The sequence below is a fragment of the Carcharhinus amblyrhynchos genome, chromosome 3, assembly GCF_965287045.1.
Source record: "Carcharhinus amblyrhynchos chromosome 3, sCarAmb.v2.hapA, whole genome shotgun sequence".
In the NCBI taxonomy this organism is placed as follows: Eukaryota; Metazoa; Chordata; class Chondrichthyes; order Carcharhiniformes; family Carcharhinidae; genus Carcharhinus; species Carcharhinus amblyrhynchos.
Window position 1 is genome coordinate 77,130,702 of NC_137326.1, and position 22,307 is coordinate 77,153,008.

The 22,307-nt window shown below is 42.8% G+C and overlaps 1 protein-coding gene across 1 annotated transcript; it reads left to right on the top strand.

The window, feature by feature from the left end:
• Nucleotides 1–2,314: 2,314 nt before the first annotated feature.
• Nucleotides 2,315–9,680, top strand: LOC145341412 (G-protein coupled receptor 55-like). The gene is made up of 2 exons (XM_080186351.1): nt 2,315–2,334; nt 7,617–9,680. Exon 2 carries the CDS (start codon nt 7,630–7,632, stop codon nt 8,587–8,589), a length of 960 nt encoding a protein of 319 aa, XP_080042477.1. The 5' UTR covers nt 2,315–2,334; nt 7,617–7,629; the 3' UTR covers nt 8,590–9,680.
• The last annotated feature ends 12,627 nt before the right edge of the window (nt 9,681–22,307 follow it).

Sequence of the window (22,307 nt, forward strand, 5' to 3'; positions counted from 1 at the left end):
AGACGGACTGGGGAAGAGTCAGGCTAGGGAGAGATGGACTGGAGACGGAGTCAGATTAGGGCGAGACGGACAGGGGACAGAGTCAGGCTAGGGAGAGGCTGATTGGGGACAGAGTCAGGCTAGGGAGAGATGGACTGGGGACAGAGTCAGTGTAGGGAGAGGCTGACTGGGGACAGAGTCAGGCTAGGGAGAGATGGACTGGGGACAGAGTCAGGCGAGGGAGAGATGGACTGGGGACAGAGTCAGGCTAGGGAGAGATGGACTGGAGACGGAGTCAGATTAGGGCGAGACGGACAGGGGACAGAGTCAGGCTCGCGAGAGGCTGACTGGGGACAGAGCCAGGCTAGGGAGAGATGGACTGGGGACAGAGTCAGGCTAGGGAGAGATGGACTGGGGACAGAGTCAGGCTAGGGAGAGACGGACTGGGGACAGAGTCAGGCTAGGGAGAGATGGACTGGGGACAGAGCCAGGCTAGGGAGAGACGGACTGGGGACAGAGTCAGGCTAGGGAGAGATGGACTGGGGACAGAGTCAGGCTAGGGAGAGACGGACTGGGGACAGAGCCAGGGTAGGGGGAGTTGGACTGGGGACAGGGCCAGGCTAGGGAGTGACGGACTGGAAACAGAGTCAGATTAGGGCGAGACAGAGTGGAGACAGAGTCAGATTAGGGCAAGACGGAGTGGAGACAGAGTCAGATTTGGGTGAGACGGACTGGAGACAGAGTCAGATTAGGGCGAGACGGACTGGAGACAGAGTCAGATTAGGGCAAGACGGAGTGGTGACAGAGTCAGATTAGGGCGAGACGGACTGGAGACAGAGTCAGATTAGGGCAAGACGGAGTGGTGACAGAGTCAGATTAGGGCGAGACGGACTGGAGACAGAGTCAGATTAGGGCAAGACGGAGTGGTGACAGAGTCAGATTAGGGCGAGACGGACTGGAGACAGAGTCAGGCTAGGGAGAGATGGACTGGGGACAGAGTCAGGCTAGGGAGAGATGGACTGGGGACAGAGTCAGGCTAGGGAGAGATGGACTGGGGACAGAGCCAGGCTAGGGAGAGATGGACTGGGGACAGAGTCAGGCTAGGGAGAGATGGACTGGGGACAGAGTCAGGCTAGGGAGAGATGGACTGGGGACAGAGCCAGGCTAGGGAGTGACGGACTGGAGACAGAGTCAGATTAGGGCGAGACAGACTGGAGACAGAGTCAGATTAGGGCGAGACGGAGTGGAGACAGAGTCAGATTAGGGCGAGACGGACTGGAGACAGGGTCAGATTAGGGCGAGACGGACTGGAGACAGTGTCAGGCTAGGGAGAGATTCAGACTGGAGAGATGGTGAGGCTGTGGAGGGAGTCAGAATGTGGTCAAATGGAAAGAAAATTATTCTTAAATTAACATATTTAACTTGTTTATCTCAACTATATAATGTACAATCATATACGTTACTCAATTTGTAGCATAAAAATCTCAGATGCGAAACACTTTGGTCAAAAACATCTATCAATCCATCTTAACCCACTGACGGGGGTTTCCTCATCTTGATTGTCCTTCTGGACCCTATACTTAAAAGCAAAGCAACTCTCCATCCATAAGAATTTGCTCAGTTGCATGAGCTGTTGAATTTCCAGTTGGTTTCCACAGTTGTTTGAAAGTTTTTGGCATGTATGAGATAATTTAGTTTGCTAAACTATTGAAAGAAATGCTAACATTTTTGTTTCAACAACATTCCTTTAAGTAACCAGAAAATCAATAAAGTTTTGTTTCAACCTACACTACCGTGTCTCTGAAGTCGCTCCTTTTATATAGATCTCCTGCTTAGTTGCTTGAACTCGGAGTGTTTGTAATATTCACTGCTGTCAATCTGGTGTTTATTATTCCATTTCTGGGCTCAACCTGAACAGCAGTCAGGCTTAAACTAGATTTATTTAGTGGCACTTTGTATTCCTTCTGCTGAGTGCCAGTCAGAGATTGCTGTTGGTTTCACTGTCTAGTTGGGCACGATATTCTCAGAATGCTGTTTCATTTTCAAAAACTGTAATGACTCTTTAACACCCACATGAAGACAACATGCTAACCACTAAATTTTTCTCAGTCACGCCAGGAATATGTACAACCCCAGTAAAGATCCTAAGCTAGCTAGAGGAAAAGTGAAGAAAAGGGCACAGGGCAGGGGCAAAGGCAAGCCAAGGATTAACTGTGAGCTTCGAATCACTCCAAAATGGATGTAATTCACTGCGTCAGGCTAAAGGGAGAATAGCAGATGCCATTGCAAAAGAACAGAAAGGCAAATCAGAAATCACCTAAACAGGAATGGATTTGGAGAGTTGTAGAAGTGTGGGTAAGTGCATTTTACTGAATTATAAAGGAAGTTTACTGGCGAAAAGAACCCAAAGAAGGGAGAGAGGCAACGGGCATAGGATGTGGTTAAAAGATCTAGTGTTATCAAGTGTTGTTTTGGGTGACTACCATTATTTATACCAGGGTGGACGAGGCATTCTCATCCACTTTTCAGCAAGCGTACCATTGACTAACATATTGTAAGTAGACCTATGTATTTAAAAATAATTTTAATGAAGTGGAATTTTGCGCTTGTATGTGTTTTAAAACTTAGCTTGACATACTGATGTGTCAGTGGCAAGTTTATCTGATCTCCCCATTTTCAGTGAATATAAAGATTTGATGCGGATTAGCAGGGTAAATGTGTAGGACTACAGGGATAGGTCCAGGGTGGGATTGTTTTCAATGTTGACTCAGTAGGCTGAATGGCCTCCTTCTGCACTTTGTGGTTTCTATGATTCTATGTTGGAGCAGACGGTCTAGAGAAAATGCGCGTGTAATGCTTCTAAAATTTATTTGAAATTATATAATGCACAAAATTGTCAGCTTTGCTTACAGATGAAGACATTTTCAAAAAGCACAAAGCAGAAATTGGTTTAACCTATTTCGCAAACACCATAAAGCTATGACTAATTCGACGGCCTATAACAGTTGATTTTCAGGCGATGCAAAGCTAGGAAGAGACGGACTGGGGACAGAGTCGGGCTAGGGAGAGATTCAGACTGGAGAAATGGTGAGGCTGTGCAGGGAGTCAGGAGGCGGTCAAATGAAAAGAAAATTATTCTTGAATTAACACACCTAATTTGATTATCTCAACAATATGATGTACAGTCGTGTACGTTACTCAATTTATAATGTAAAAATCCCAGATGCAAAACAATACACTTTAGGTCAAAAAAATCTATCAAGGGTTCTTAGCCCACCGACAATGGTTTCCTCATCTCGACTGTCCTTCTGGACCCGGTACTTAAAAGCAAAGTAACTCTCCATCCATAAGAATTTGCGGAGTTGCGTGGGCCATTGAATTTTAAATTGGTTTCAACAGTTGTTTGACTGAAGTCAAATTCTTTTGCCTAATGATTTCTGACATTTGGCAGTTCTCTACACTGTTACTTTCATTCTGCCTGGTTGGTCTCATATGATTGATCACTCTGAAGGCATTCTGTCTTTGTTGCTGTTCAGATTGTAATTAATTCTTAATTTATTATTTATTATGGAGGACGAAAGTATCCCCCACAGTAAACAGCGTGTCTAGTTGAAGGAGTACTTGAAACAATTGATTAACCACCATTTTCACAGTCGGATTGGGATTGCTGGAGGAGTCAAAATTCAGACAGCTAACAGGGGCAAAGACATGAAGCATGCAACCAAAGTGGGCAGCTTTTCAACAAAGGAATTGGCAAGTTAGTTGCATACTATTTAAACAAATAACACTGCTTTCTGACTCTGTGTTTTAAACATAGTTGGTTCAGTAGATATTTCAGTGAATATCCATCTGTCATATATGGAGCTTCGTGGTTCAGAACATTTACAAATGCTAAAGGCTGGAGAAAATTGCAGATGTGTAAATACCTGCAAGTTAGAGATGGTAGATTTTGTAAATAACGTCCACGATAGAATCATGAAATTACATGGCACACAGAGTCATACAGAAGGGAGACCCTTCAGCTGACTTTGCCTCTGTCAACTATTTGTAAAAGGTACTCAATGACTCTCCCACTCCTTCTCCCATAGCCCTGTAAAAATGCTCCTTTTCAAATATACATCTATTTTGACAGTTACTATTGAATCTGCTGCCATCATCTTTCAGATCGCAACATGAGATGTGAGAGAGCTAGACAAAAGGTAGAGAAGTTTGTGGCTATTGTTTGAATGCTTAACAAACATGTCTCAACACACCTTTCACTGCTATTTTAATAAAAGCTTTTACCTGTTTCTTATCACCTTTATTATTCAGAAACAGGAAGGGAGCAATCACTATGCTAGGGGTATACTATAGGCCACCCAATAGCCCACGAGAAGTGGAAGAAAGTATATGTAAGGAAATTCTGGATAGGTGTAGAAAAAATAGGATTGTTGTAGTGGGAGACTTTAATCTCCCTGGGGTGGATTGGAAGTTGCCTAGGGCTGGGGGTCCGGTTGGGGAGGAATTTGTAAAATGTGTACTGGAAGGCTCTTTGGAGCAGTATGAGTCTAGCCCGACTAGAGAGGGGGCTATGCTAGATCTAGTTCTGGGCAATGAGCCTGGTCAGGTGGTCGAGGTTTCAGTAAAGGAACATGTGGCAAATAGTGACCACAATTCTGTCTATTTTAGGATACTAATGGAAAAGGATGAGTGTTGTCCAAAGGGGAGGGTGCTAAATTGGGGGAAGGCTAGATACAGCCGGATTAGGCAGGAACTGATGGCCACTGATTGGGAGAGGTTGTTTGAGGATAAGTCCACGTCTGGCATGTGGGAGTCTTTTAAGGGACAACTGATAAGGTTGCAGGACAGACATGTGCCTGTTAAGAGGAAGGATAGGAAAGGTAGGATTAGAGAGCCGTGGATAACTAGGGACATTGAGGACTTGATCGGGTAGAAAAGAGAGGCGTATGTTAGGTCCAAGCAACTGGGAACGGAGAGAGCTTTGGAGGAATACAGAGAGAGTAGGACAGAACTCAAACGAGGAGTTAGAAGGGTGAAAAGGGGGCACGAAATGGTCTTGGCAGACAAGATTATGGAAAATCCAAAGGCATCTTGCTCATATGTTAGGAGCAAAAGGGTGGTTAGATAAAAAGTCGGTCCTGATAGGGACAGAGGAGGGGAACGATGCTTAGAGCCTGAGGGAATGGGGGAGATCCTGAATGAACACTTTGCGTCAGTATTCACGAAAGAGAGGGACTTGTTGTCTGGAAGTGTCTTGGAGGGAATTGTTGATCCGTTGGAGAAAATATCCATTATGAGGGAGGAAGTGTTAGGGTTTTTAGGTAGTATTAAAACTGATAAATCTCTGGGGCCTGATGGCATTTATCCTAGGCTGCTTAGGGAGGTGAGAGATGAAATTGCTGGGCCTCTGACGCAAATCTTTGTCTCTTCTTTGGACACAGGTGAGGTCCCAGAGGACTGGAGGATAACGAACGTGATACTGCTGTTTAAAAAGGGTAGTCGGGATTACCCAGGTAATTACAGGCCGGTGAGTTTGACGTCAATGGTGGGGAAGTTGTTGGAGAGGATTCTTAGAGATGGAATGTATACATTTTTAGAACATGGCAATCTCATTAGTGACAGGCAATATGGCTTTGTAAAGGGGAGGTCGTGCCTTACAAATCTGGTAGAATTTTTTGAGGAGGTGATAAAAACGGTTGACGAGGGACAAGCCGTGGATGTCATCTATATGGATTTTAGTAAGAAGTTTGACGAAGTCCCTCATGGTAGGTTGGTGAAAAAGGTTAAGGCTCATGGGATACAAGGACAGGTGGCTAGATGGATTGAGAACTGGCTTGGTAACAGGAGACAAAGAGTAGTAGTGGAAGGGTCTTTTTCTAGCTGGAGGTCTGTGACTAGTGATGTGCCGCAGGGCTCTGTACTGGGACCTTTGCTATTTGTAACATACATAAATGATTTGGAAGAGGGAGTAACTGGTGTGATCAGCAAGTTTGCAGATGACAAGAAGATGGCTGGACTTGCTGATAGTGATGAGCAATGTCAGGCAATACAGCAGGATATAGATAGGCTGGTATATTGGGCAGAGAAATGGCAGATGGAATTTAATCCAGATAAATACAAGGTGATGCATTTCGGAAGAAATAATGTAGGGGGGAGTTATACGATAAATGGTAGGACTATTAAGAGTATAGAAACACAGAGGGACCTAGGGGTGCAAGTACACAAGTCCTTGAAGGTGGCAGTACAGGTGGAGAAGGTGGCGAAGAAGGCTTATGGTATGCTTGCCTTTATAGGAAGGGATATAAGAGTATAAAAGCTGGCGTCTAATGTTGCAGTTGTATAGAACGTTGGTTAGACTGCATTTGGAGTACTGCGTCCAGTTCTGGTTGCCTTACTACTGGAAGGATGTGGAGACCCTGGAGAGAGTGCAGAGGAGGTTTACCAGGATGCTGCTTGGTATGGAAGGACTTAGCTATGAGGAGAGATTGGGAAAATTGGGGCTGTTCTCCCTGGAAAGACGGAGAATGCGGGGAGATCTAATAGAGGTGTATAAGAGTATGATAGAGTGAACAGTGGGAAGCTTTTTCCCAGGTTGGATACGAAAATTACGAGGGGCCACAGACTTAGGGTGAAGTATAATTCGGATGTTAGAGGGAGGTTTTTTACACAGAGGGTCGTGGGGGCCTGGAATGCACTGCCAAGTAGGGTGGTGGAGGAGGCATGTTTAAGGCTGACCTAGATAGGCACATGAGCAGACTAGAGATGGAGGGATACAAAAGATTGTTCTAAATAAGGGTCAAGAGCCTCAGGACGTTCCTGGGAGTCAATAGATTCCCATGGGCCGTCCAACATATTTTATGGCTCACCTGTCTGACGTTTGAGCTTCTGGGGATTCCGTGAATGTCTGTATAAGTTGTGTATGTTGATTGATGTCTTGTTTTTACATCCACAGGTGATTCGGTCTGCCTTGTTGGTTGACAAGAGGCATACATGCGGTGGGTCGTGCGAGGGCTGCTCTTGGATGTTGCTTTGAGAGTTGCCTAGTGCTTCACATCGTTAGTGTACACTTAAACTGGACCAGCTGGTGGGCAATGCGACAGCTCAGTGACTATCCACTGTTTGCTGTGCAGTTACATGGACTTGGGTCGGATCTCCAACTTGGGTCGGTGTCTGTGGGAGTTTGCACATTCTCCCCGTGCTTGCGTGGGTTTTCCCCGGGTGCTCCAGTTTCCTCCCACACCCCAAAAATGTGCTTTTAGACTGATTGGTGCTAACAAATTGTTCCTAAATGAGACGTCCTCAAACCTGGCGTAGAGAAAAGTCTTAGGTAGAAGAAAGTAGATGAGGCATTCACTGAACGTTAAAATGGTGGCGCGGGCTTGTTGGGCCGAAGGGCCTGTTTCCTGTGCTGTGTTGTTCTTTGTTCTTTATAAAAGCAGAGGGAGCATTTTCAAACAGGTGCAGTAAAGAGGTAACATTAGGTGTCTGTGTTGCCTGAATTTCCACATGTGCGATTGATGGATTAAGCTCCCTGTCAGCAGTGAGGACTTATCACAATGTAACATCGTCGGTCATGATTTCTACCCTCTTAATTTAAGCAAAATGACTGGGTTCTAAGTCATGCTTTCCCTTTTCAGGATTAACCAAGTCATGGAGCTGGGCCACCAAAGGAAGTCTAATGTGTGTGAGTTTAGCACAAGTGAGGAGGAGGAAACTATGCAACTAGTGATCTACATTCCCACCTTCATCCTGGGGCTGCCCTTCAACCTTCTGGCTCTCCTCATGTTCTGCTGCAAGATCAAGAGATGGACTGAATCTACCATTTACATGAGCAACCTTGCCCTGGCAGACATCCTGCTGCTGTTCTCCCTTCCTTTTAAAATGCTTGAACAGGATGAGGGCTGGCCCTTTGACATTGCCTTCTGCTCCTTTGTGGAGTCCCTCTACTTTGTCAACATGTATGCCAGCATCTTCATTATCACTTCCATCAGCATTGATCGCTATCTCGCCATCATCCACCCTTTGAAGGCAAGGGTTTTCCGATCTCCTCAGAACACCTTGATAATTTGCCTTATCATTTGGGCCTTTGTGTGGTTGGGGAGCATCCCAATCTATGGGTTCCATGACAGCACGGATTCTGCTAACTTCACCATCATCTGCTTCCATAAATTTTCTGATAAATCATGGAACCCGGGTCTGATAGCTTTTGTGGAGCTGCTGGGCTTTGTGATCCCGATGGCAATTATGGTCTTTTGTTCAGTCCAGATCATCAGGAAACTTCTGCAAAGACAAAGTGACACACCCGGAAACTGCCAGACCTGCATCAGAATCATCACTGCTAATTTGGCAATCTTCATCTGCTCGTTTGTGCCCACCCACATTGGCATCTTCCTTCAGTTTTTAGTGCGGCAGGACATCATTGGCAGAGATTATTGTTCGACACGACGAAGCATCAGTTTATTTGTTCAAGGTGCCATGTGTTTAGCTAATGTCAACTGTTGCCTAGATGCCATTTGTTATTATTTTGTCGCAAAGGAATTTCGGGAACAGGGCCTTCGCACCAAGAAATCCTTGGTTTCCCTTTTCTCAGTCAATGATGTGAGTGTTTAGCCAAATCAGGATTGCTTTACCACATTTACCATGAAGCTTGCTTCATGTCTTCTTCTTACCCACTCTGCCCTTGGTGTTTCATTTGATTGCAGCCTCGTCAACACCATGATTTATTCATCACACACCTAAGACAATTGCTTCAGTAATTTCTGTATAGAAATGACAGATATTTATGTAGAACTTTTTACAACCTTTAGGAGTCTCAAAGCATTTTACAGCTAATTAAGTACTTTTGAAGTAAAGTCAATTTGCGCACGGCAAGATCACAACAGCAACAATGTGACAATCGCCACGTAACCTGTTTAGGTGATGATAGTTGAGGGATAAATATTGATCAGGAAACTGGGAGAGCTCCCCTACTCTTTTTTATGATGGTTCCATGGGATCGTTTATGTCCTGAAAGGGCAGATGGGACAGTTAATGTCTCTAACTGAAAAATGAAGTTTTCAACAGTGTAGTGCTCCATAAGTACCCACTGGAGTGTCAGCCAAATTTGTGTGCAAGTCCCCAGACTGGGACTTTTCTTATTCTCTCGGGGGATGTGGGTGTCACTGACAAGACCAGCATTTGCTGCCAGTCCCTCATGACTCTTGAGAACAGCTAAGAGTTATCGACATTGTTGTGGACCTGGAGCCTGGGTGTGGAGGCAATAAATACTGGCCTAACCAGCAACACCCACGTCCCAAGCATGAATTTTAAAAAAATCTCCAAGACAGCAGATTTCCCCTTTAAAGGGCATCAGCAAACCAAGATGGTTTTTTACAACAATCGATAACAACTTTCAATTCCAATAATTTGTTGCCAAATAATTCAAATCATTCATTAACTAAATTTAAATTCCACTGGCAGCCATAGCAGGATTTGAGCCCATCGACCCAGATCATTTGTCTCCCTTATGAATTATTAAATCCAGCAACATCATTACTACAGCATTGTCTCACAACCTCCTTACTCAGGAGAAACAGTACTACCTCTGAGCCATGGCTGACACCCTATCCCCTACCCCCAATCCTACAGATTGGCAACTCTAACATTTCTTAATCCCACAGATTCTGAGCAGGTTCAGTACTTATCCTGCAGTGGGCATTGAAGAGCACAAGTATACATTTTCTGCTATCGTCTAGTGGCAAGGTCAATGAATTCCGTGTGACCCCAGCTTTCCTTGACCCTCAGTGCTGTGAATGCCTTTGATGGAAGAAAATGGTAATGCATTAAGCTCCTATTGCCTTCCAGCAATAGTCAACAACAAGCTGATTGCAAATGCAAAATGTGAGCACTAACTTCGGTTAGAGACAGCCACAGTTGTTGAGTGGATTTAGGCTTTCGTTCTACAAGAGAAACAGGAAGTATTTTAATCTCAATCCACATCTTGTAGTGAGAGTCATAAATGTTGTCTTAAATTCATTTTGCAGATTTTATAAAGTTTCTTTCAGCCTATCGTCTGTTGAATTTTCCTTTCGGTTTTAAATCATCATCAACAATGCCTTAAGTTCTATCCGTTTTAAATATTTCTGGTCTCTTATATCTTGATGGTTGGCTCTTGCACTATTTGTGGGTCAGTAGTTAATGTTTAAGGAAACTCTTTTGGCTCCTTCCCAACTGAATTGTTAATCTGTTTACTTTAAATAGGGAGAAACCTTTTTTAAAAATAGGAGGCTCAGAAAAGACTAGTATCCAATTTTTCTTGAAAAAATATCATTTATCTGATATATTTTGCAAAAATACTTTACATAATAACTCAAATTTGACATTTCATAAAGTGCAATTCTCCTCCTCCTTCAGGCACCACATCCTAAGAGACCATTGGCAACCATTGGGCTTCCATTGAATTGGTCCATGATTATATTTGGCAAAGTACTGCAGTGGTTTGCCATTGCTTTTTGCAGTATAGCTGACTAGGAAGCTTTTCCACTCTTACTGTTGTCATCAGGCATATTGGGAGGATTTCAGGCTGATGATCAATCTGTTTGGCCACATTATGAAAACATGTTCCACTGCATTCAAATCCTGAAGTAGGACTTCAACCCAGATCTTCAAGTTGCTACCCACTGAATCACAGGACATTCATAAAGTGATACAATTCAATTTCTTTCAATATGGTATGTAGCACTCTAAGGTCCTTCTTGACATTTACAATTAAAGGGTATATTTAAAATATAAATTTCATGTCAAGTGTTCTGTTTGCACATAATCTGAGGGTTGCTCCTAGGATCTAGACCTTTGGTATTCTATGGCAGGAGGGCCTTAAAAGTAGACTGTGGCCTTTTCCCATTGAGCCTTTGCAGTAGTTCCCTCACATTTTGTTGTCACCCAGCACATCGTCCAGGATATTGGAATGTCAAGTGATACATGTTTTTCGCCTAGTATTTGAAGAAAATGTTCTCGAGGTACTCAGTGTTTTACAGATATCTCAGTGGATACAAACATTCCTCATTTTGGCGCTGAGCCATACAGATTGTAACACTCCCAGGATAAATGCCCTTAATTACTGAATCATCTGACCTCAGCAGAAATGCTGATGGCAGAATTACAATTGCCCTCACTGCCCCAAACCAGCGAGTAGCTAAATTAGCAATAGTTCCTGATTTATGTTGGGAGTGTTCATATGTGAGTGTGCATTGGGTAAGGGTGGGTTTGAATTTGGCAATGATGTTCCCACAACCAAGCTATTGCTGGCACTCAGCATTTAGACTCAAACATAAAGGATGGGTATTTCAGTGAGGCGCCAGGTGAATGTAACACCAGAACAAAATCTCAACAAGAGTCTGCAGTAGCCATATCCCTGCAACCTCCTTCATTGCCAAAGCGTACCCCCAACCCCCACCACATTCTGCCCTCTATAAATCTCTCACCTTTGTCCTACACCTGCCAGCTTACAGCAGACTTGGTTCTCAGTCAGGTCCTATATAGAGAGGTCTAACTGTCTAAACTGGGTGAACATTCTGAAAAAGGCACATTCCCCTTCCTTGTAAAAAAACATAGGAACCTAGAAACAGGAGTAGGGCATTTCCATTTGCCTCTTTAACTAATTTTTTAAAATCAAATTCAGTTTTGAAATGTTCATTTGAATGAATCACTAACTATCTGGTTGGAAGATAATTCCTGTCATATCGCCCAGTGTAATCGGTCTTATTTAAAGGGACCATTGTAGGATGGTTGAATTACAGTCAGCTCTGGAACTGCAATTTTAGCCTCAGCAGTAACCAAATTAAGTCTCAGTTCTCAAAACAGCTCAAGCCAAATGTGTAGGACTTTGGGCTGTGATCCCCCCACAGACTGCTCGAGGAGGGAAAGAAGTGATCACCAATTTGGACTTACATAGCTTCCGTAACATAGAAAAAGGCCTTAAGTGCTTTGAGTCTATCTCATCAGATAATCCATGTGAAGATAAATTTTACAGTGGACTTGTACAAGAAAAAGTTTGAAAATTAATCTGACTACCTGTAGTAATCAGTTGCAAACAGTATCAGATGGCTATCACAGCAGCAAGTGGACTGGTGGGTTTAACGCAACTCTGACTCTTTTAGCAATTTCCTAGAAATGGAACAATAACCAAAGTAGAAGTAACTTGTGACTTTATCCTGCACCTGCCGGTTGGCACATTCCCCTCCCTTACAAAAAACATTGGAACTAAAAAAAAGATTAAGGCATTAACATTTGCCTGTCTTAGTTCCGTAACTCTTATTAGAGTTAACTAACAACATTTTATCAATTTCAAGTTTGAAATGTTCATTTGAATTAATCAGCAAATATCTGATAAGGAGGTCATTCCTGTCACATCTACAAATCAGACAATAGCATAGACAGAAGATGTTGAAGACACTCAGATGGTAGATTGCTCTTTCCACAGATTCTGCATGACTTACTGAGTGCTTCCGGCACATTTGTTTTTTTTATTTCAGATTTCCAGTAGTTGCAGTAGTTTTCTTTAAAGAGTATTGAAGGTTCATTTGAAGGATGTAACACCTGGCTTGTTCATTTGTTTAAAATAAAATTTTGTGTATTAATATTGTATTGCAATCATGAAGAAAAGTGACGGAAATTTAACAATGAATAATGAAGAGCATAATGTTCAGCATTATGTTCTTATGTTCATTAAAAAGTGTAATTCTTTGCCTAATATCTTACAAATTTTAGTACAAATCAATTTAATGGAATTGCATCCCTGTATTTAAAATGTTTTAAAGAAAGAACTTGTATTTATTCAGGGTCTTTCACAACCTCAGAGTATTCCAAAGCACTTTACAACACTGACTACATGCTGGTGTCTGTAATGAAAGAAATGAAACAGCTAAATTAGACACAACAAATTCACACAAACAATAATGTGATAATGAAGAGATAATCTTTTTAGTGATGTTGAGTGATGGATAAATATTGAACAGGACACTGGCACGAACTCCTCCGTTGTTCTCTAAAATAGTGGCTTGATAGAGCCTCAATTTATTCTTTCATCTCAAAGGTGGCACCTTTGCATTGAATTTACAGTTTAGATTTTGCGCTTAAGTGCCTAGAGTGGTCTTAAACCCTCAAATTCCTGACTCCAAGGCGAGAGTGTAACAATGTGTGATTGCACTATCTAGATTTTAAAAGTTGCTTTATAAGCCATAATGTGCCACTGATGGTGAAAGACTGGAGATCACAAAGAACAAGAAATACAGAAAAAAATTAAACCTTTTTTAAACATTGGACAGCAGCCAAGTGAGATTGGGATCTGTGGGCTCATCTTCTAACTGATCACATTAGTTAGCTGACAAAATGTTCAGAGCTAAGTATGAAAGGAAAGCCAGCGAAATAAGATTTTAAAATGCAAACATTTGGGAAGGTGTAACTTTTCCCAAAATCTTGCACATATGCAAGTTCTGAATGCACTCAGGTTGTAGTACTTTGCGTACCATACACCTGCTGATATAGTCATTTTTGCAGTAATTAGTGTGTATTGGCTAATGCAACTTAAAGAAAACAAAATAAAGCAAAAACAGGGAATTTGGTTACTTACAAATTTAGAGTAAGCAATAATGTTCTTTGCTCTGCCAGAAAAAAGACACAAAAGTCTGAGGTCACATACCAACCGTCTTCAGAACAGCTTCTTCCCTGCTGCGATCAGACTTTTGAACGAACCTTTGTCGTGTTAAGTTGATCTTTCTCTACACCCTAGCTATGACTATAACACTGCATTCTGCACTCTCTCTTTTCTTTCTCTATGAACAGTATGCTTTGTCTGTGTGTCATGCAAGAAACAATATTTTTCACTATATACTAATACATTTGATATAGAATCATAGAATCCTACAGTACAGAAGGAGGACATTCGGCCCATCGAGTTTGCGCCGACCACAATCCCACCCAGGCCCTATCCCCACAAGTCCATGCATAAGAACATAAGAACATAAGAAATAGGAGCAGGAGTAGGCCATCTAGCCCCTCGAGCCTGCCCCGCCATTCAGTAAGATCATGGCTGATCTGAAGTGGCTCTGTTCCACTTTCCCGCTTTCTCCCCATAAGCCTTAATTCCCTTGCCTACCAAAAACCTATCTACCCACGTCTTAAATATATTTAGAGAGGTAGCCTCCACCACTTCAACAGGCAGAGAATTCCAGAGATTCACCACCCTTTGAGTGAAGAAGTTCCTCCTCAACTCCGTTCTAAACTGACCCCTCCCTTATCTTGAGGCTGTGCCCTCTAGTCCTGCTGTCCTTTCTGAGTGGGAAGAATCTCTCTACCTCTACCCTATCCATCCCCTTCATTATTTTATACGTCTCTATAAGATCCCCCCTCATCCTTCTAAACTCCAACGAGTACAAACCCAGTCTATTCAGCCTCTCTTCATAGTTCAACCCACTCATCTCCGGTATCAGCCTACTGAACCTCCTCTGCACTCCTTCCAAGGCCAAAATATCCTTGCGCAAGTGCGCCGACCAAGACTGCACACAGTACTCCAGCTGCGGCCTCACCAGTACCCTGTACAGTTGCAGCAAGACCTCCCTACTTTTATATTCAATCCCCCTCGCTATAAAGGCCAGCATCCCATTTGCCTTCCTGATCACCTGCTGCACCTGCAGGCTGGGTTTTTGTGACTCATGCACAAGGACCCCCAGGTCCCTCTGCACCGTAGCATGCTGCAGCTTTTCGCCCTTTAAATAGTAACCCCTCCTACTATTATTCCTGCCAAAGCGGATAACCTCACACTTGCTAACATTATACTCCATCTGCCAGGTCCTTGTCCACTCGCTTAGCCTATCCAGATCCATCTGCAGACTTTCCACACCCTCCGCGCAATTTGCTTTTCCACTCATCTTTGTGTCATCAGCAAATTTCGTCACCCTACACTCAGCCCCCTCCTCCAGATCATCTATATAAATGGTAAATAGTTGAGGCCCCAGCACTGATCCCTGCAACACTCCACTAGTCACCAACCGCCAATCAGAATAGCACCCATTGATACCAACTCTCTGCCTCCTATTAGACAGCCAATCCTCTGTCCACGCTAACACCTTACCCCCAACTCCGTGCACCCTAACCTTCTGAAGCAACCCTTTGTGCGGCACCTGATCAAACGCCTTCTGAAAATCGAGAAACACCACATCCACCGGTTCCCCTCTGTCTACTGCACTAGTCACATCCTCATAGAATTCCAATAAATTTGTCAGACATGACTTCCCCTTAACGAATCTGTGCTGCGTCTGCTCTATCAAACAATTCTTCTCTAGGTGCCTCGCTATTTCTTCTTTGATTCAAGCATTTTTCCTACAACAAACGTTAAACTAACAGGCCTATAATTACCTGCCTTTTGCCTGCTACCCTTTTTAAACAGCGGCGAAACATTAGCCGTTTTCCAATCTTCCGGCACTTCCCCGGAATCCAGCGGGGATTGGAAAATAATCACTAAGGCATTTACTGTAGCTAGTTCCCCTGACACTAAGGGGCAATTTAGCATGGCCAATCCACCTAACCTGCGCATAATTGGGCTGTGGGAGGAAACTGGAGTACCCAGAAGAAACCCACACAGACATGGGGAAAATGTGCAAACTCCACAAATACAGTGACCCAAGCTGGGAATCGAACCCAGGTCCTTTGCATTGTGAGGCAGCACTGCTAACCACTGTGCTACCGTGCTGCCTCTTTTATGACAATAATAAATCAAATCAAATCACATAGAATTTAAACATGGACATTTTCAGAAAGCATTTTAGCAGGAGAATTGCTATGTCAAATGCAAATTAGCCATGGTAACCTTGTTGTTGATGTAGCTATAATTAATTTAAATTTAAAATGCTAAGTGTTAACAGACAGCAGAACTCACTTCCCTAAAATATTTATAAAACGTTTACATTGAAAACAGAGCTGCTTCCTGGCTGGACCCAATGTCCTTTTTGGTTGCAGGGATATGGGTATCACTGACAAGGCCAACATTTCTTGTCCATTCCTAATTCCCCTGAGAAGGTGATGGTGAGTCACTACTTGAACTGCTGCAGTCTGTGTGGTATAGGTACACCCACAGGGTTTTGGTCTGTGGCTGTATGTTGCAGCTCAGTGGCTTGCTGGGTTAATAAGGTTACCATTTTGTTCTATATTTATTAATTAAGTGAGTTTGAATTCCCCCAGTTATCATGATGGGATCCCAACACCAGGCCTCTCAATTCCTAGTCCAGTTATGCTACCAGTATGCTGTCATCTCCTCACACTTAACCAACATGTATAACAACAACTGAACCATTCTGGGACCAAATTCCAATGGAAACTCCCCATCAGCCCCAATATATCCTCCTTCAATGCGGCTATTCAGCATTAATATCTCCATTGAATTGTGACAATGGGTAGGTTAGAGAGGGTATTGATGGTCTACGGGATGAGGTGATAATTATGATATGAATTGCAAACTTTTGGATGATCCAAACATTACAAAAGTTGTAAAATGTGAGACTAGCAAGAAGAGCACTGGAATTGTCATGACTGGAGTGATGAAGAGTGTGCTGAGATAGAGGTGGAGGCAAGCAGTATTATATAGCTGAAAGCAGGCAGTCTCTCTTTTGGAGTGAAGGTAGATTGGAAGTTCAATTCAGGGTTCAGTAGCATGCACATTTGGGAAGAACATAACAACTGGAGAGAATAGATTGGAAAGGGGTTGGACAATGACAACAACAACTAAGGTTTAGAGCAGAAGCTGAAGATAACACCTTTGTTCTTGCCTACATTTGGCTCAAAAAATGTCTAAGACTGGATATTGCTTAATCAGTCTGGAAATTTGGTTGCATTTCACTGGAAACACATTGCTACTTCCTGGGGAATGTAATATGTCACTGGATATTCAGGAGAAGGGCACATGCAGAAGGCTTGGAATCAGCACTGTCTTGGCATCACAGAACCAACAGCTGATGTGATGCTAGAAGTATAAATTGGCATCACTCTTCAAAGAACCAGTGTGAGGCTACGACTAAGATTCCTTAAAGGGCATGCAATTAGAGGTAATTTGACAACTTTTTCACTGGAAAGTATAGGGTTGAATTCTGCAATCTTTTTGGAGATCTTTAGTGATCAACTGCTGGATTATGTGATTCCTGACAACTCATGCCCCAAACACCATCCTTTGCCTTCAAATCTCCTCAAGTACTTAACTCTCTATCAAAATTAACATTTTTATTCATAACTCCACATCAAAGGCACCGCTAATGCCTCAATAACCTCCTGGAATTGTCAATCAAACTGAGCTTACAGCCCCCTTCCCCACTGTTTTAATGATGGATTTTGGAAGCAGTCAAGCAGTACTTTCATGCAATCATAGAATCCATACAGTGCAGGAGGAGGCCATTCGGCCCTTTGAGTCTGTACTGAACACAATCACACCCAGGCCCCACTCCCATAACCCACATATTTACCCTGCTAATTGCCTGAAACGAGGGACAATTTAAAATGGCCAATCAACCTAATCCACACATCTTTGGCCTGTGGAAGGAAACTGGAGCACCCAGAGGAAACTAATGCAGACATGGGTAGAATGTGCAAACTCCACACAGACAGGGACTTGAGGCTGGAATTGAACCCGCGTCCCTGGCGCTGTGAGGCAGTTGTGCGAACCACTGCCACCGTGCCGTCCCAATGATAGCACTTAAGATCATGTCAACAAACATCTACTGATACCACGACTCAGATTTTTTCAATTCAGAGACACAGTTAGGCGGAATTTGTTTCAAAAGCTAAAGGGCAGGGGATTTTTACAAGCATTTATGTCTTTTCTAAATGATTGTAACTCATACATAGGGGGATAATGTCCTTGCTCCAGCAGAAATGGTGCCTGTTTGAACTCAGCCTTAAAACAGGGCTCATACGGGCTCTGTTTGCAGCTATAGCTAGTTAATTAAATAATCAGATAATTAGGTAACTGGCTTAAACAGGTTTTCAGAGGTTAGACAGTCTAAAAGCAGGCCACCCAATGGTGCTGACTTTGTTTACACTGGAGTGCTATTTTGGGCTGCAGTAGAGTGCTTAAATTGGAGTTTGGTGACAGAGGGAGTTGGTGAAGAGGCAGCAAGAAGCTCCTTTCCTTTTCTACCTATTCTTAGAAAGGCTTGTAGTGGCCTTGCAGTGGGGACCATCTGGGCCACCAATAGCGGTTTTTGGAATTGATGTAACAGTTCAGAAAGTGACAACAGAAACAGCTGATTAATAAGTGATACCTGCAGAGTATTTTATAATGGTTCTTAAAGTATAATATATTAGCTTAAATAAAAGTATTAATTATAGAAGTGTTTCAAATGAAAGAAGGTCACTAGCTTAACTACATTTTCTTAAAGCGAGTGACTCGCATAATCTAGAGACAAGTCACAGCAGGAGACCTTAGACCAATGATGCGCTTCTCTTGCATAATGTGGGAAATAAAGGATGATTGCAATGTCCCTAATGACCACGTGTGCAGGCGGTGTGTTCAGCTGTAGCTACTGGCTAACCACATTTTGAAGCTAGAGCTGTGATGAAATCACTGTGGAGCAACCTCAAGGCAGAGAATATTGTAGATAGCACATTTAGCAAAGTGGCCACACCGCAAATGAGGAACACACAGGCAGAAAATGAATGGGTGACCATCCGACTGAGCTAAAGGGCTGAGGAAGGAAGTGCAGGAATCACTCTGTGGTCATTCCCCCCTTAAACAGATATGACACTTTGGATATTGTTGAGGGGAATAGCCTCCCTGGTAAAACAGCAACGGCCAATTTCATGGCACCACACGTAGTTCTGCTGTGTAGAATGGGAGGAATAGAGGCAGGGCTATCGTGAAAGGGGATTCAATAGGAAGGGGTGCAGACAGGCACGTCTGTGGCCACAGATATGAATCCAGGATGGTATGTTACTTCCCTGTGCTGGAGCCAGGGATATCATGGAGCAGCTGCAGGACATTCTGGTGAAGGAGAGTGAACTATGAGTGGTCATAGTACATTTAGGTACCAAATGACATAGGGAAACATGCGGTGAGGTCCCGAATGCTGAATATAGAAAGTTAGAAGATAAATTAAAATGCAGGATCTCAAATGTAGTAAGCTCAGTATTATTCCCAGTGCCATGCACAAGCAAGAACAGGAATAAGAGAATAGATTAGATTAATGCTGAAGAACTGATGTGCCAGGGAGAGGTTTAGACTCTGAGGCACTGGGATTAGTTCTGGGAAGGTGGGACCTATACAAGCCGGAAGGGTTGAACCTGGCAGAGCTTGGCTCAATTTCCTCATGGGGGTTTTTGCTTGTTCCACTGGGGAGGTTTTAAACTAGAATGGCAAGGGAGGACGGGAATCAAAGAGTAGGCTTAGATATAGGTCAGCTTCAAATCAGGAAATGGTAGAAAATTAATTAGTGATGTAGTCAGCGATTCAGAAAGACAAAAGAAACAGTGGTTAAAAGCACTCAAAGGAAATTGATGAATTGAACTGTTTATACTTCAATGCAAGGAGTATTACAAACAAGGCAGATGAACTAAAGGCACAGATAGACACATGGCAGCATGGTATCATTACTATAGTGGAAACCTGGCTAAAAGGGGGGCAAAATTGACAGTTCAATATCCCTGGATATTGAATTTTGGGGGAAAGGCATGGGTAGCATTATTAGTTAAAAAATTAATAACAGTTGTGAGAAGGGATGAAGTGCTAAATGGGTAACAAATGAGGCCTTGTGGGTTGAGCTTAAGAATAAAAAAGCGACAATCACGCAACAAAGAGTATATTACAGACCCCCAAATAATGAGAGGGAGATAGAAAAACATATATGCAGATAAATTTCTACCTATAGGAATAAATGGACAATAATAGTAGGAGACTTTAACTATCCTAATATTAATTGGGTTTTAAACAATATAAGGGACACTGAAGTTGAAAAATTAATAGAGTGGGGGTGGTGTTCCATGGTGGGGTGGTCTCTTTCGGGGTGAGGGGTTCTTTAGTGGAAGAGTGGAATTCCATTGGGGAAGTTCCATGGTGGAGAGTTGGACAAAGGTTGGAGGGGGGATGGCGGGGGGCGCGGGGTGGTTCCATGGTGTGGTAGGGAAAGAGTTCTGTAGTGGAGGGGGTTTGTATTGTGAAGAGGGTGGATGGAAACCTGTCAACGTCACCAATGGACTACATTTGGTTTTTTTGCCCAAGATGACACTTGGTCAAAATGACAAAATTCTGCCCTATGACTGTGATTGGTGCAGGCCTTAAAAGCTTGTGGGTGCTCTTTCAGGATGGAATGCCTTGAGACTTCAGAAGAGCCAATGGAAGGAACAGTGAAAATCAAACCAGGGATGGAGCAATGTGAAGTCTATGATACGTACCAGAGGAAAGCTATGAAGATCGTGGCACAGAGTGACTTACAATAGCTTGTATTAATCCACCAACTCAGCTACCTTGATTTCCACACCAGTTCCTGCAATTGTCCCAGTTTCTCCATCTCCATCACACCTGTTCTGGTCATGCCATATTCCATGCCAGTGTTCCTGAAATGTTTTCATTTATCCTCGATTGAGGATTTTCCTTCACCACATTTAAGGCTCCTTGTCTCATTTCCAACATTTTTACTCTCATCTCTTCCCGCCCTGTCAAGAAGCATAAAAGGGTCAATCCAGGTCCTCGTGCATAGTTGTTTCCACATTCATCAAAGCTATCTTTAGCATTCCAAAGAAGGGAGCCTGAGAACATCCTCCTCTTGCTAGACTTTCCATGCTTCCTTCCCCTTCTGCTACTCCACTGCAAAAATGGGTGGATATCCACCTTGTAAGATGTGCAATATGTTTGCATTGCACATCATCTTCTGTCTAACCTCTTCAATGCCATAAAGTGCTCATGACCAAAACAGGAAAGGCCTACATTTAAATATGATAATTTGGCTGCAGATAAGATTTCGAGGAGCTCCCTGCTTTCTTTCGATTTTGAAGAGTTTAATAAGTTCAAGGGATTTTTGGGAGGGGTGGGAATGGTGATAAGTTTTTGAATTTCATGGTAAATTTTCAATACTAGTTCTGTTTCTTCTGGTACTGTTATTTTTTTTAATATCTGGAGCCTTGATATTCATTGGAAAACTACGTAATTGAAGTTTTTACAGGACTTTAGCAGTACCTGAGAAAAAGATGGCTCTTACAGTACAAATGTGCACATTTGCTCAAGGAATTATAGGCTTCTCGGTACAAATTATTATGAGCATTAAGGTTGTCAAGCTACCAGGATTGGCCTGGAGCCTCCAAGAATTGAAGAGTAATCTCTAGGACACTGCAGTGTACAACTCTGGAGAAAATCACTTGGACATTTACAAGAAGACTTTTTAATGTAATTTTGTTCAACATTTCTCTTTTCCAGATATGAAAGTACTGAAAATGAGTTTTTAAAAAAGCTGTTTCATTGACAGTCAAGTATCATCCATTTGGGTAATGAATCTTTTTGCTTTCCAATTGGCATAGGAAGGCAGTACACCACAAGGACAGATGTATTGGCTGACTGATGACTGGAGCATGGGGAAGGTCAGGTGATGAAATCTCCAGGAATACATTTAATCACAGTTGGAAACTGCAGTCACAAGAAAATTAGAAGTGAATGATAGGCTTGTTTCAAGTTTCTGAATACAGGGCACGGTATCATCTGATATCTCATTTTGAATACCAGATAGATTATCATGGAAACAATTTATTTATCTAACCTTCATTCTTCAGGTAATGGCAGAAATTCTCTAGTCATTCACGTCTCGCTACATATGCCAGCGAGAACAGAGAATAGACACTCAGCCAAATCTCTGTCACTGCAGCAGGACCAGAGAATCCCAGTTGCAAGCGAGGATGGAGAACACAGCCCAATATTTTTTTGGAGGATACTCAGTGTGCAATCAGAAACACCGCCATAGTTCAACCCAATGATCCAAAACTTTGCTGTTGCCAAGCAAACATCAATTATTGATACCCATAAGTGCTAAATAGCCTACTCCTGTTTCTGTTTCTTATGTGCTTTATCTTTTTTGCACAGATTTCCGATCTCACTAAGCATCTTGTTTTCAACTGCTCCACACATGACCCCATCAGCATTAATTCAGCTTCTTTTCTCTGTTTAGTTAAAGCACAAGCAAACTTTACTGTCACGGACACACACTTAATGTATGACACATACTTAATATTGACTCCCTCTCCAACCTTTTTTTTAAACACGCATTGGCATTATCCCACAACAGGAATAGTGCTGTTTGGAACCAACTTGGGCATGAATAGATTTG

What these genes read in the sequence shown, in the direction of transcription:
- LOC145341412 (XM_080186351.1), top strand. Translation starts at nt 7,630, where the DNA reads ATGGAGCTGGGCCACCAAAGGAAGTCTAATGTGTGTGAGTTTAGCACA.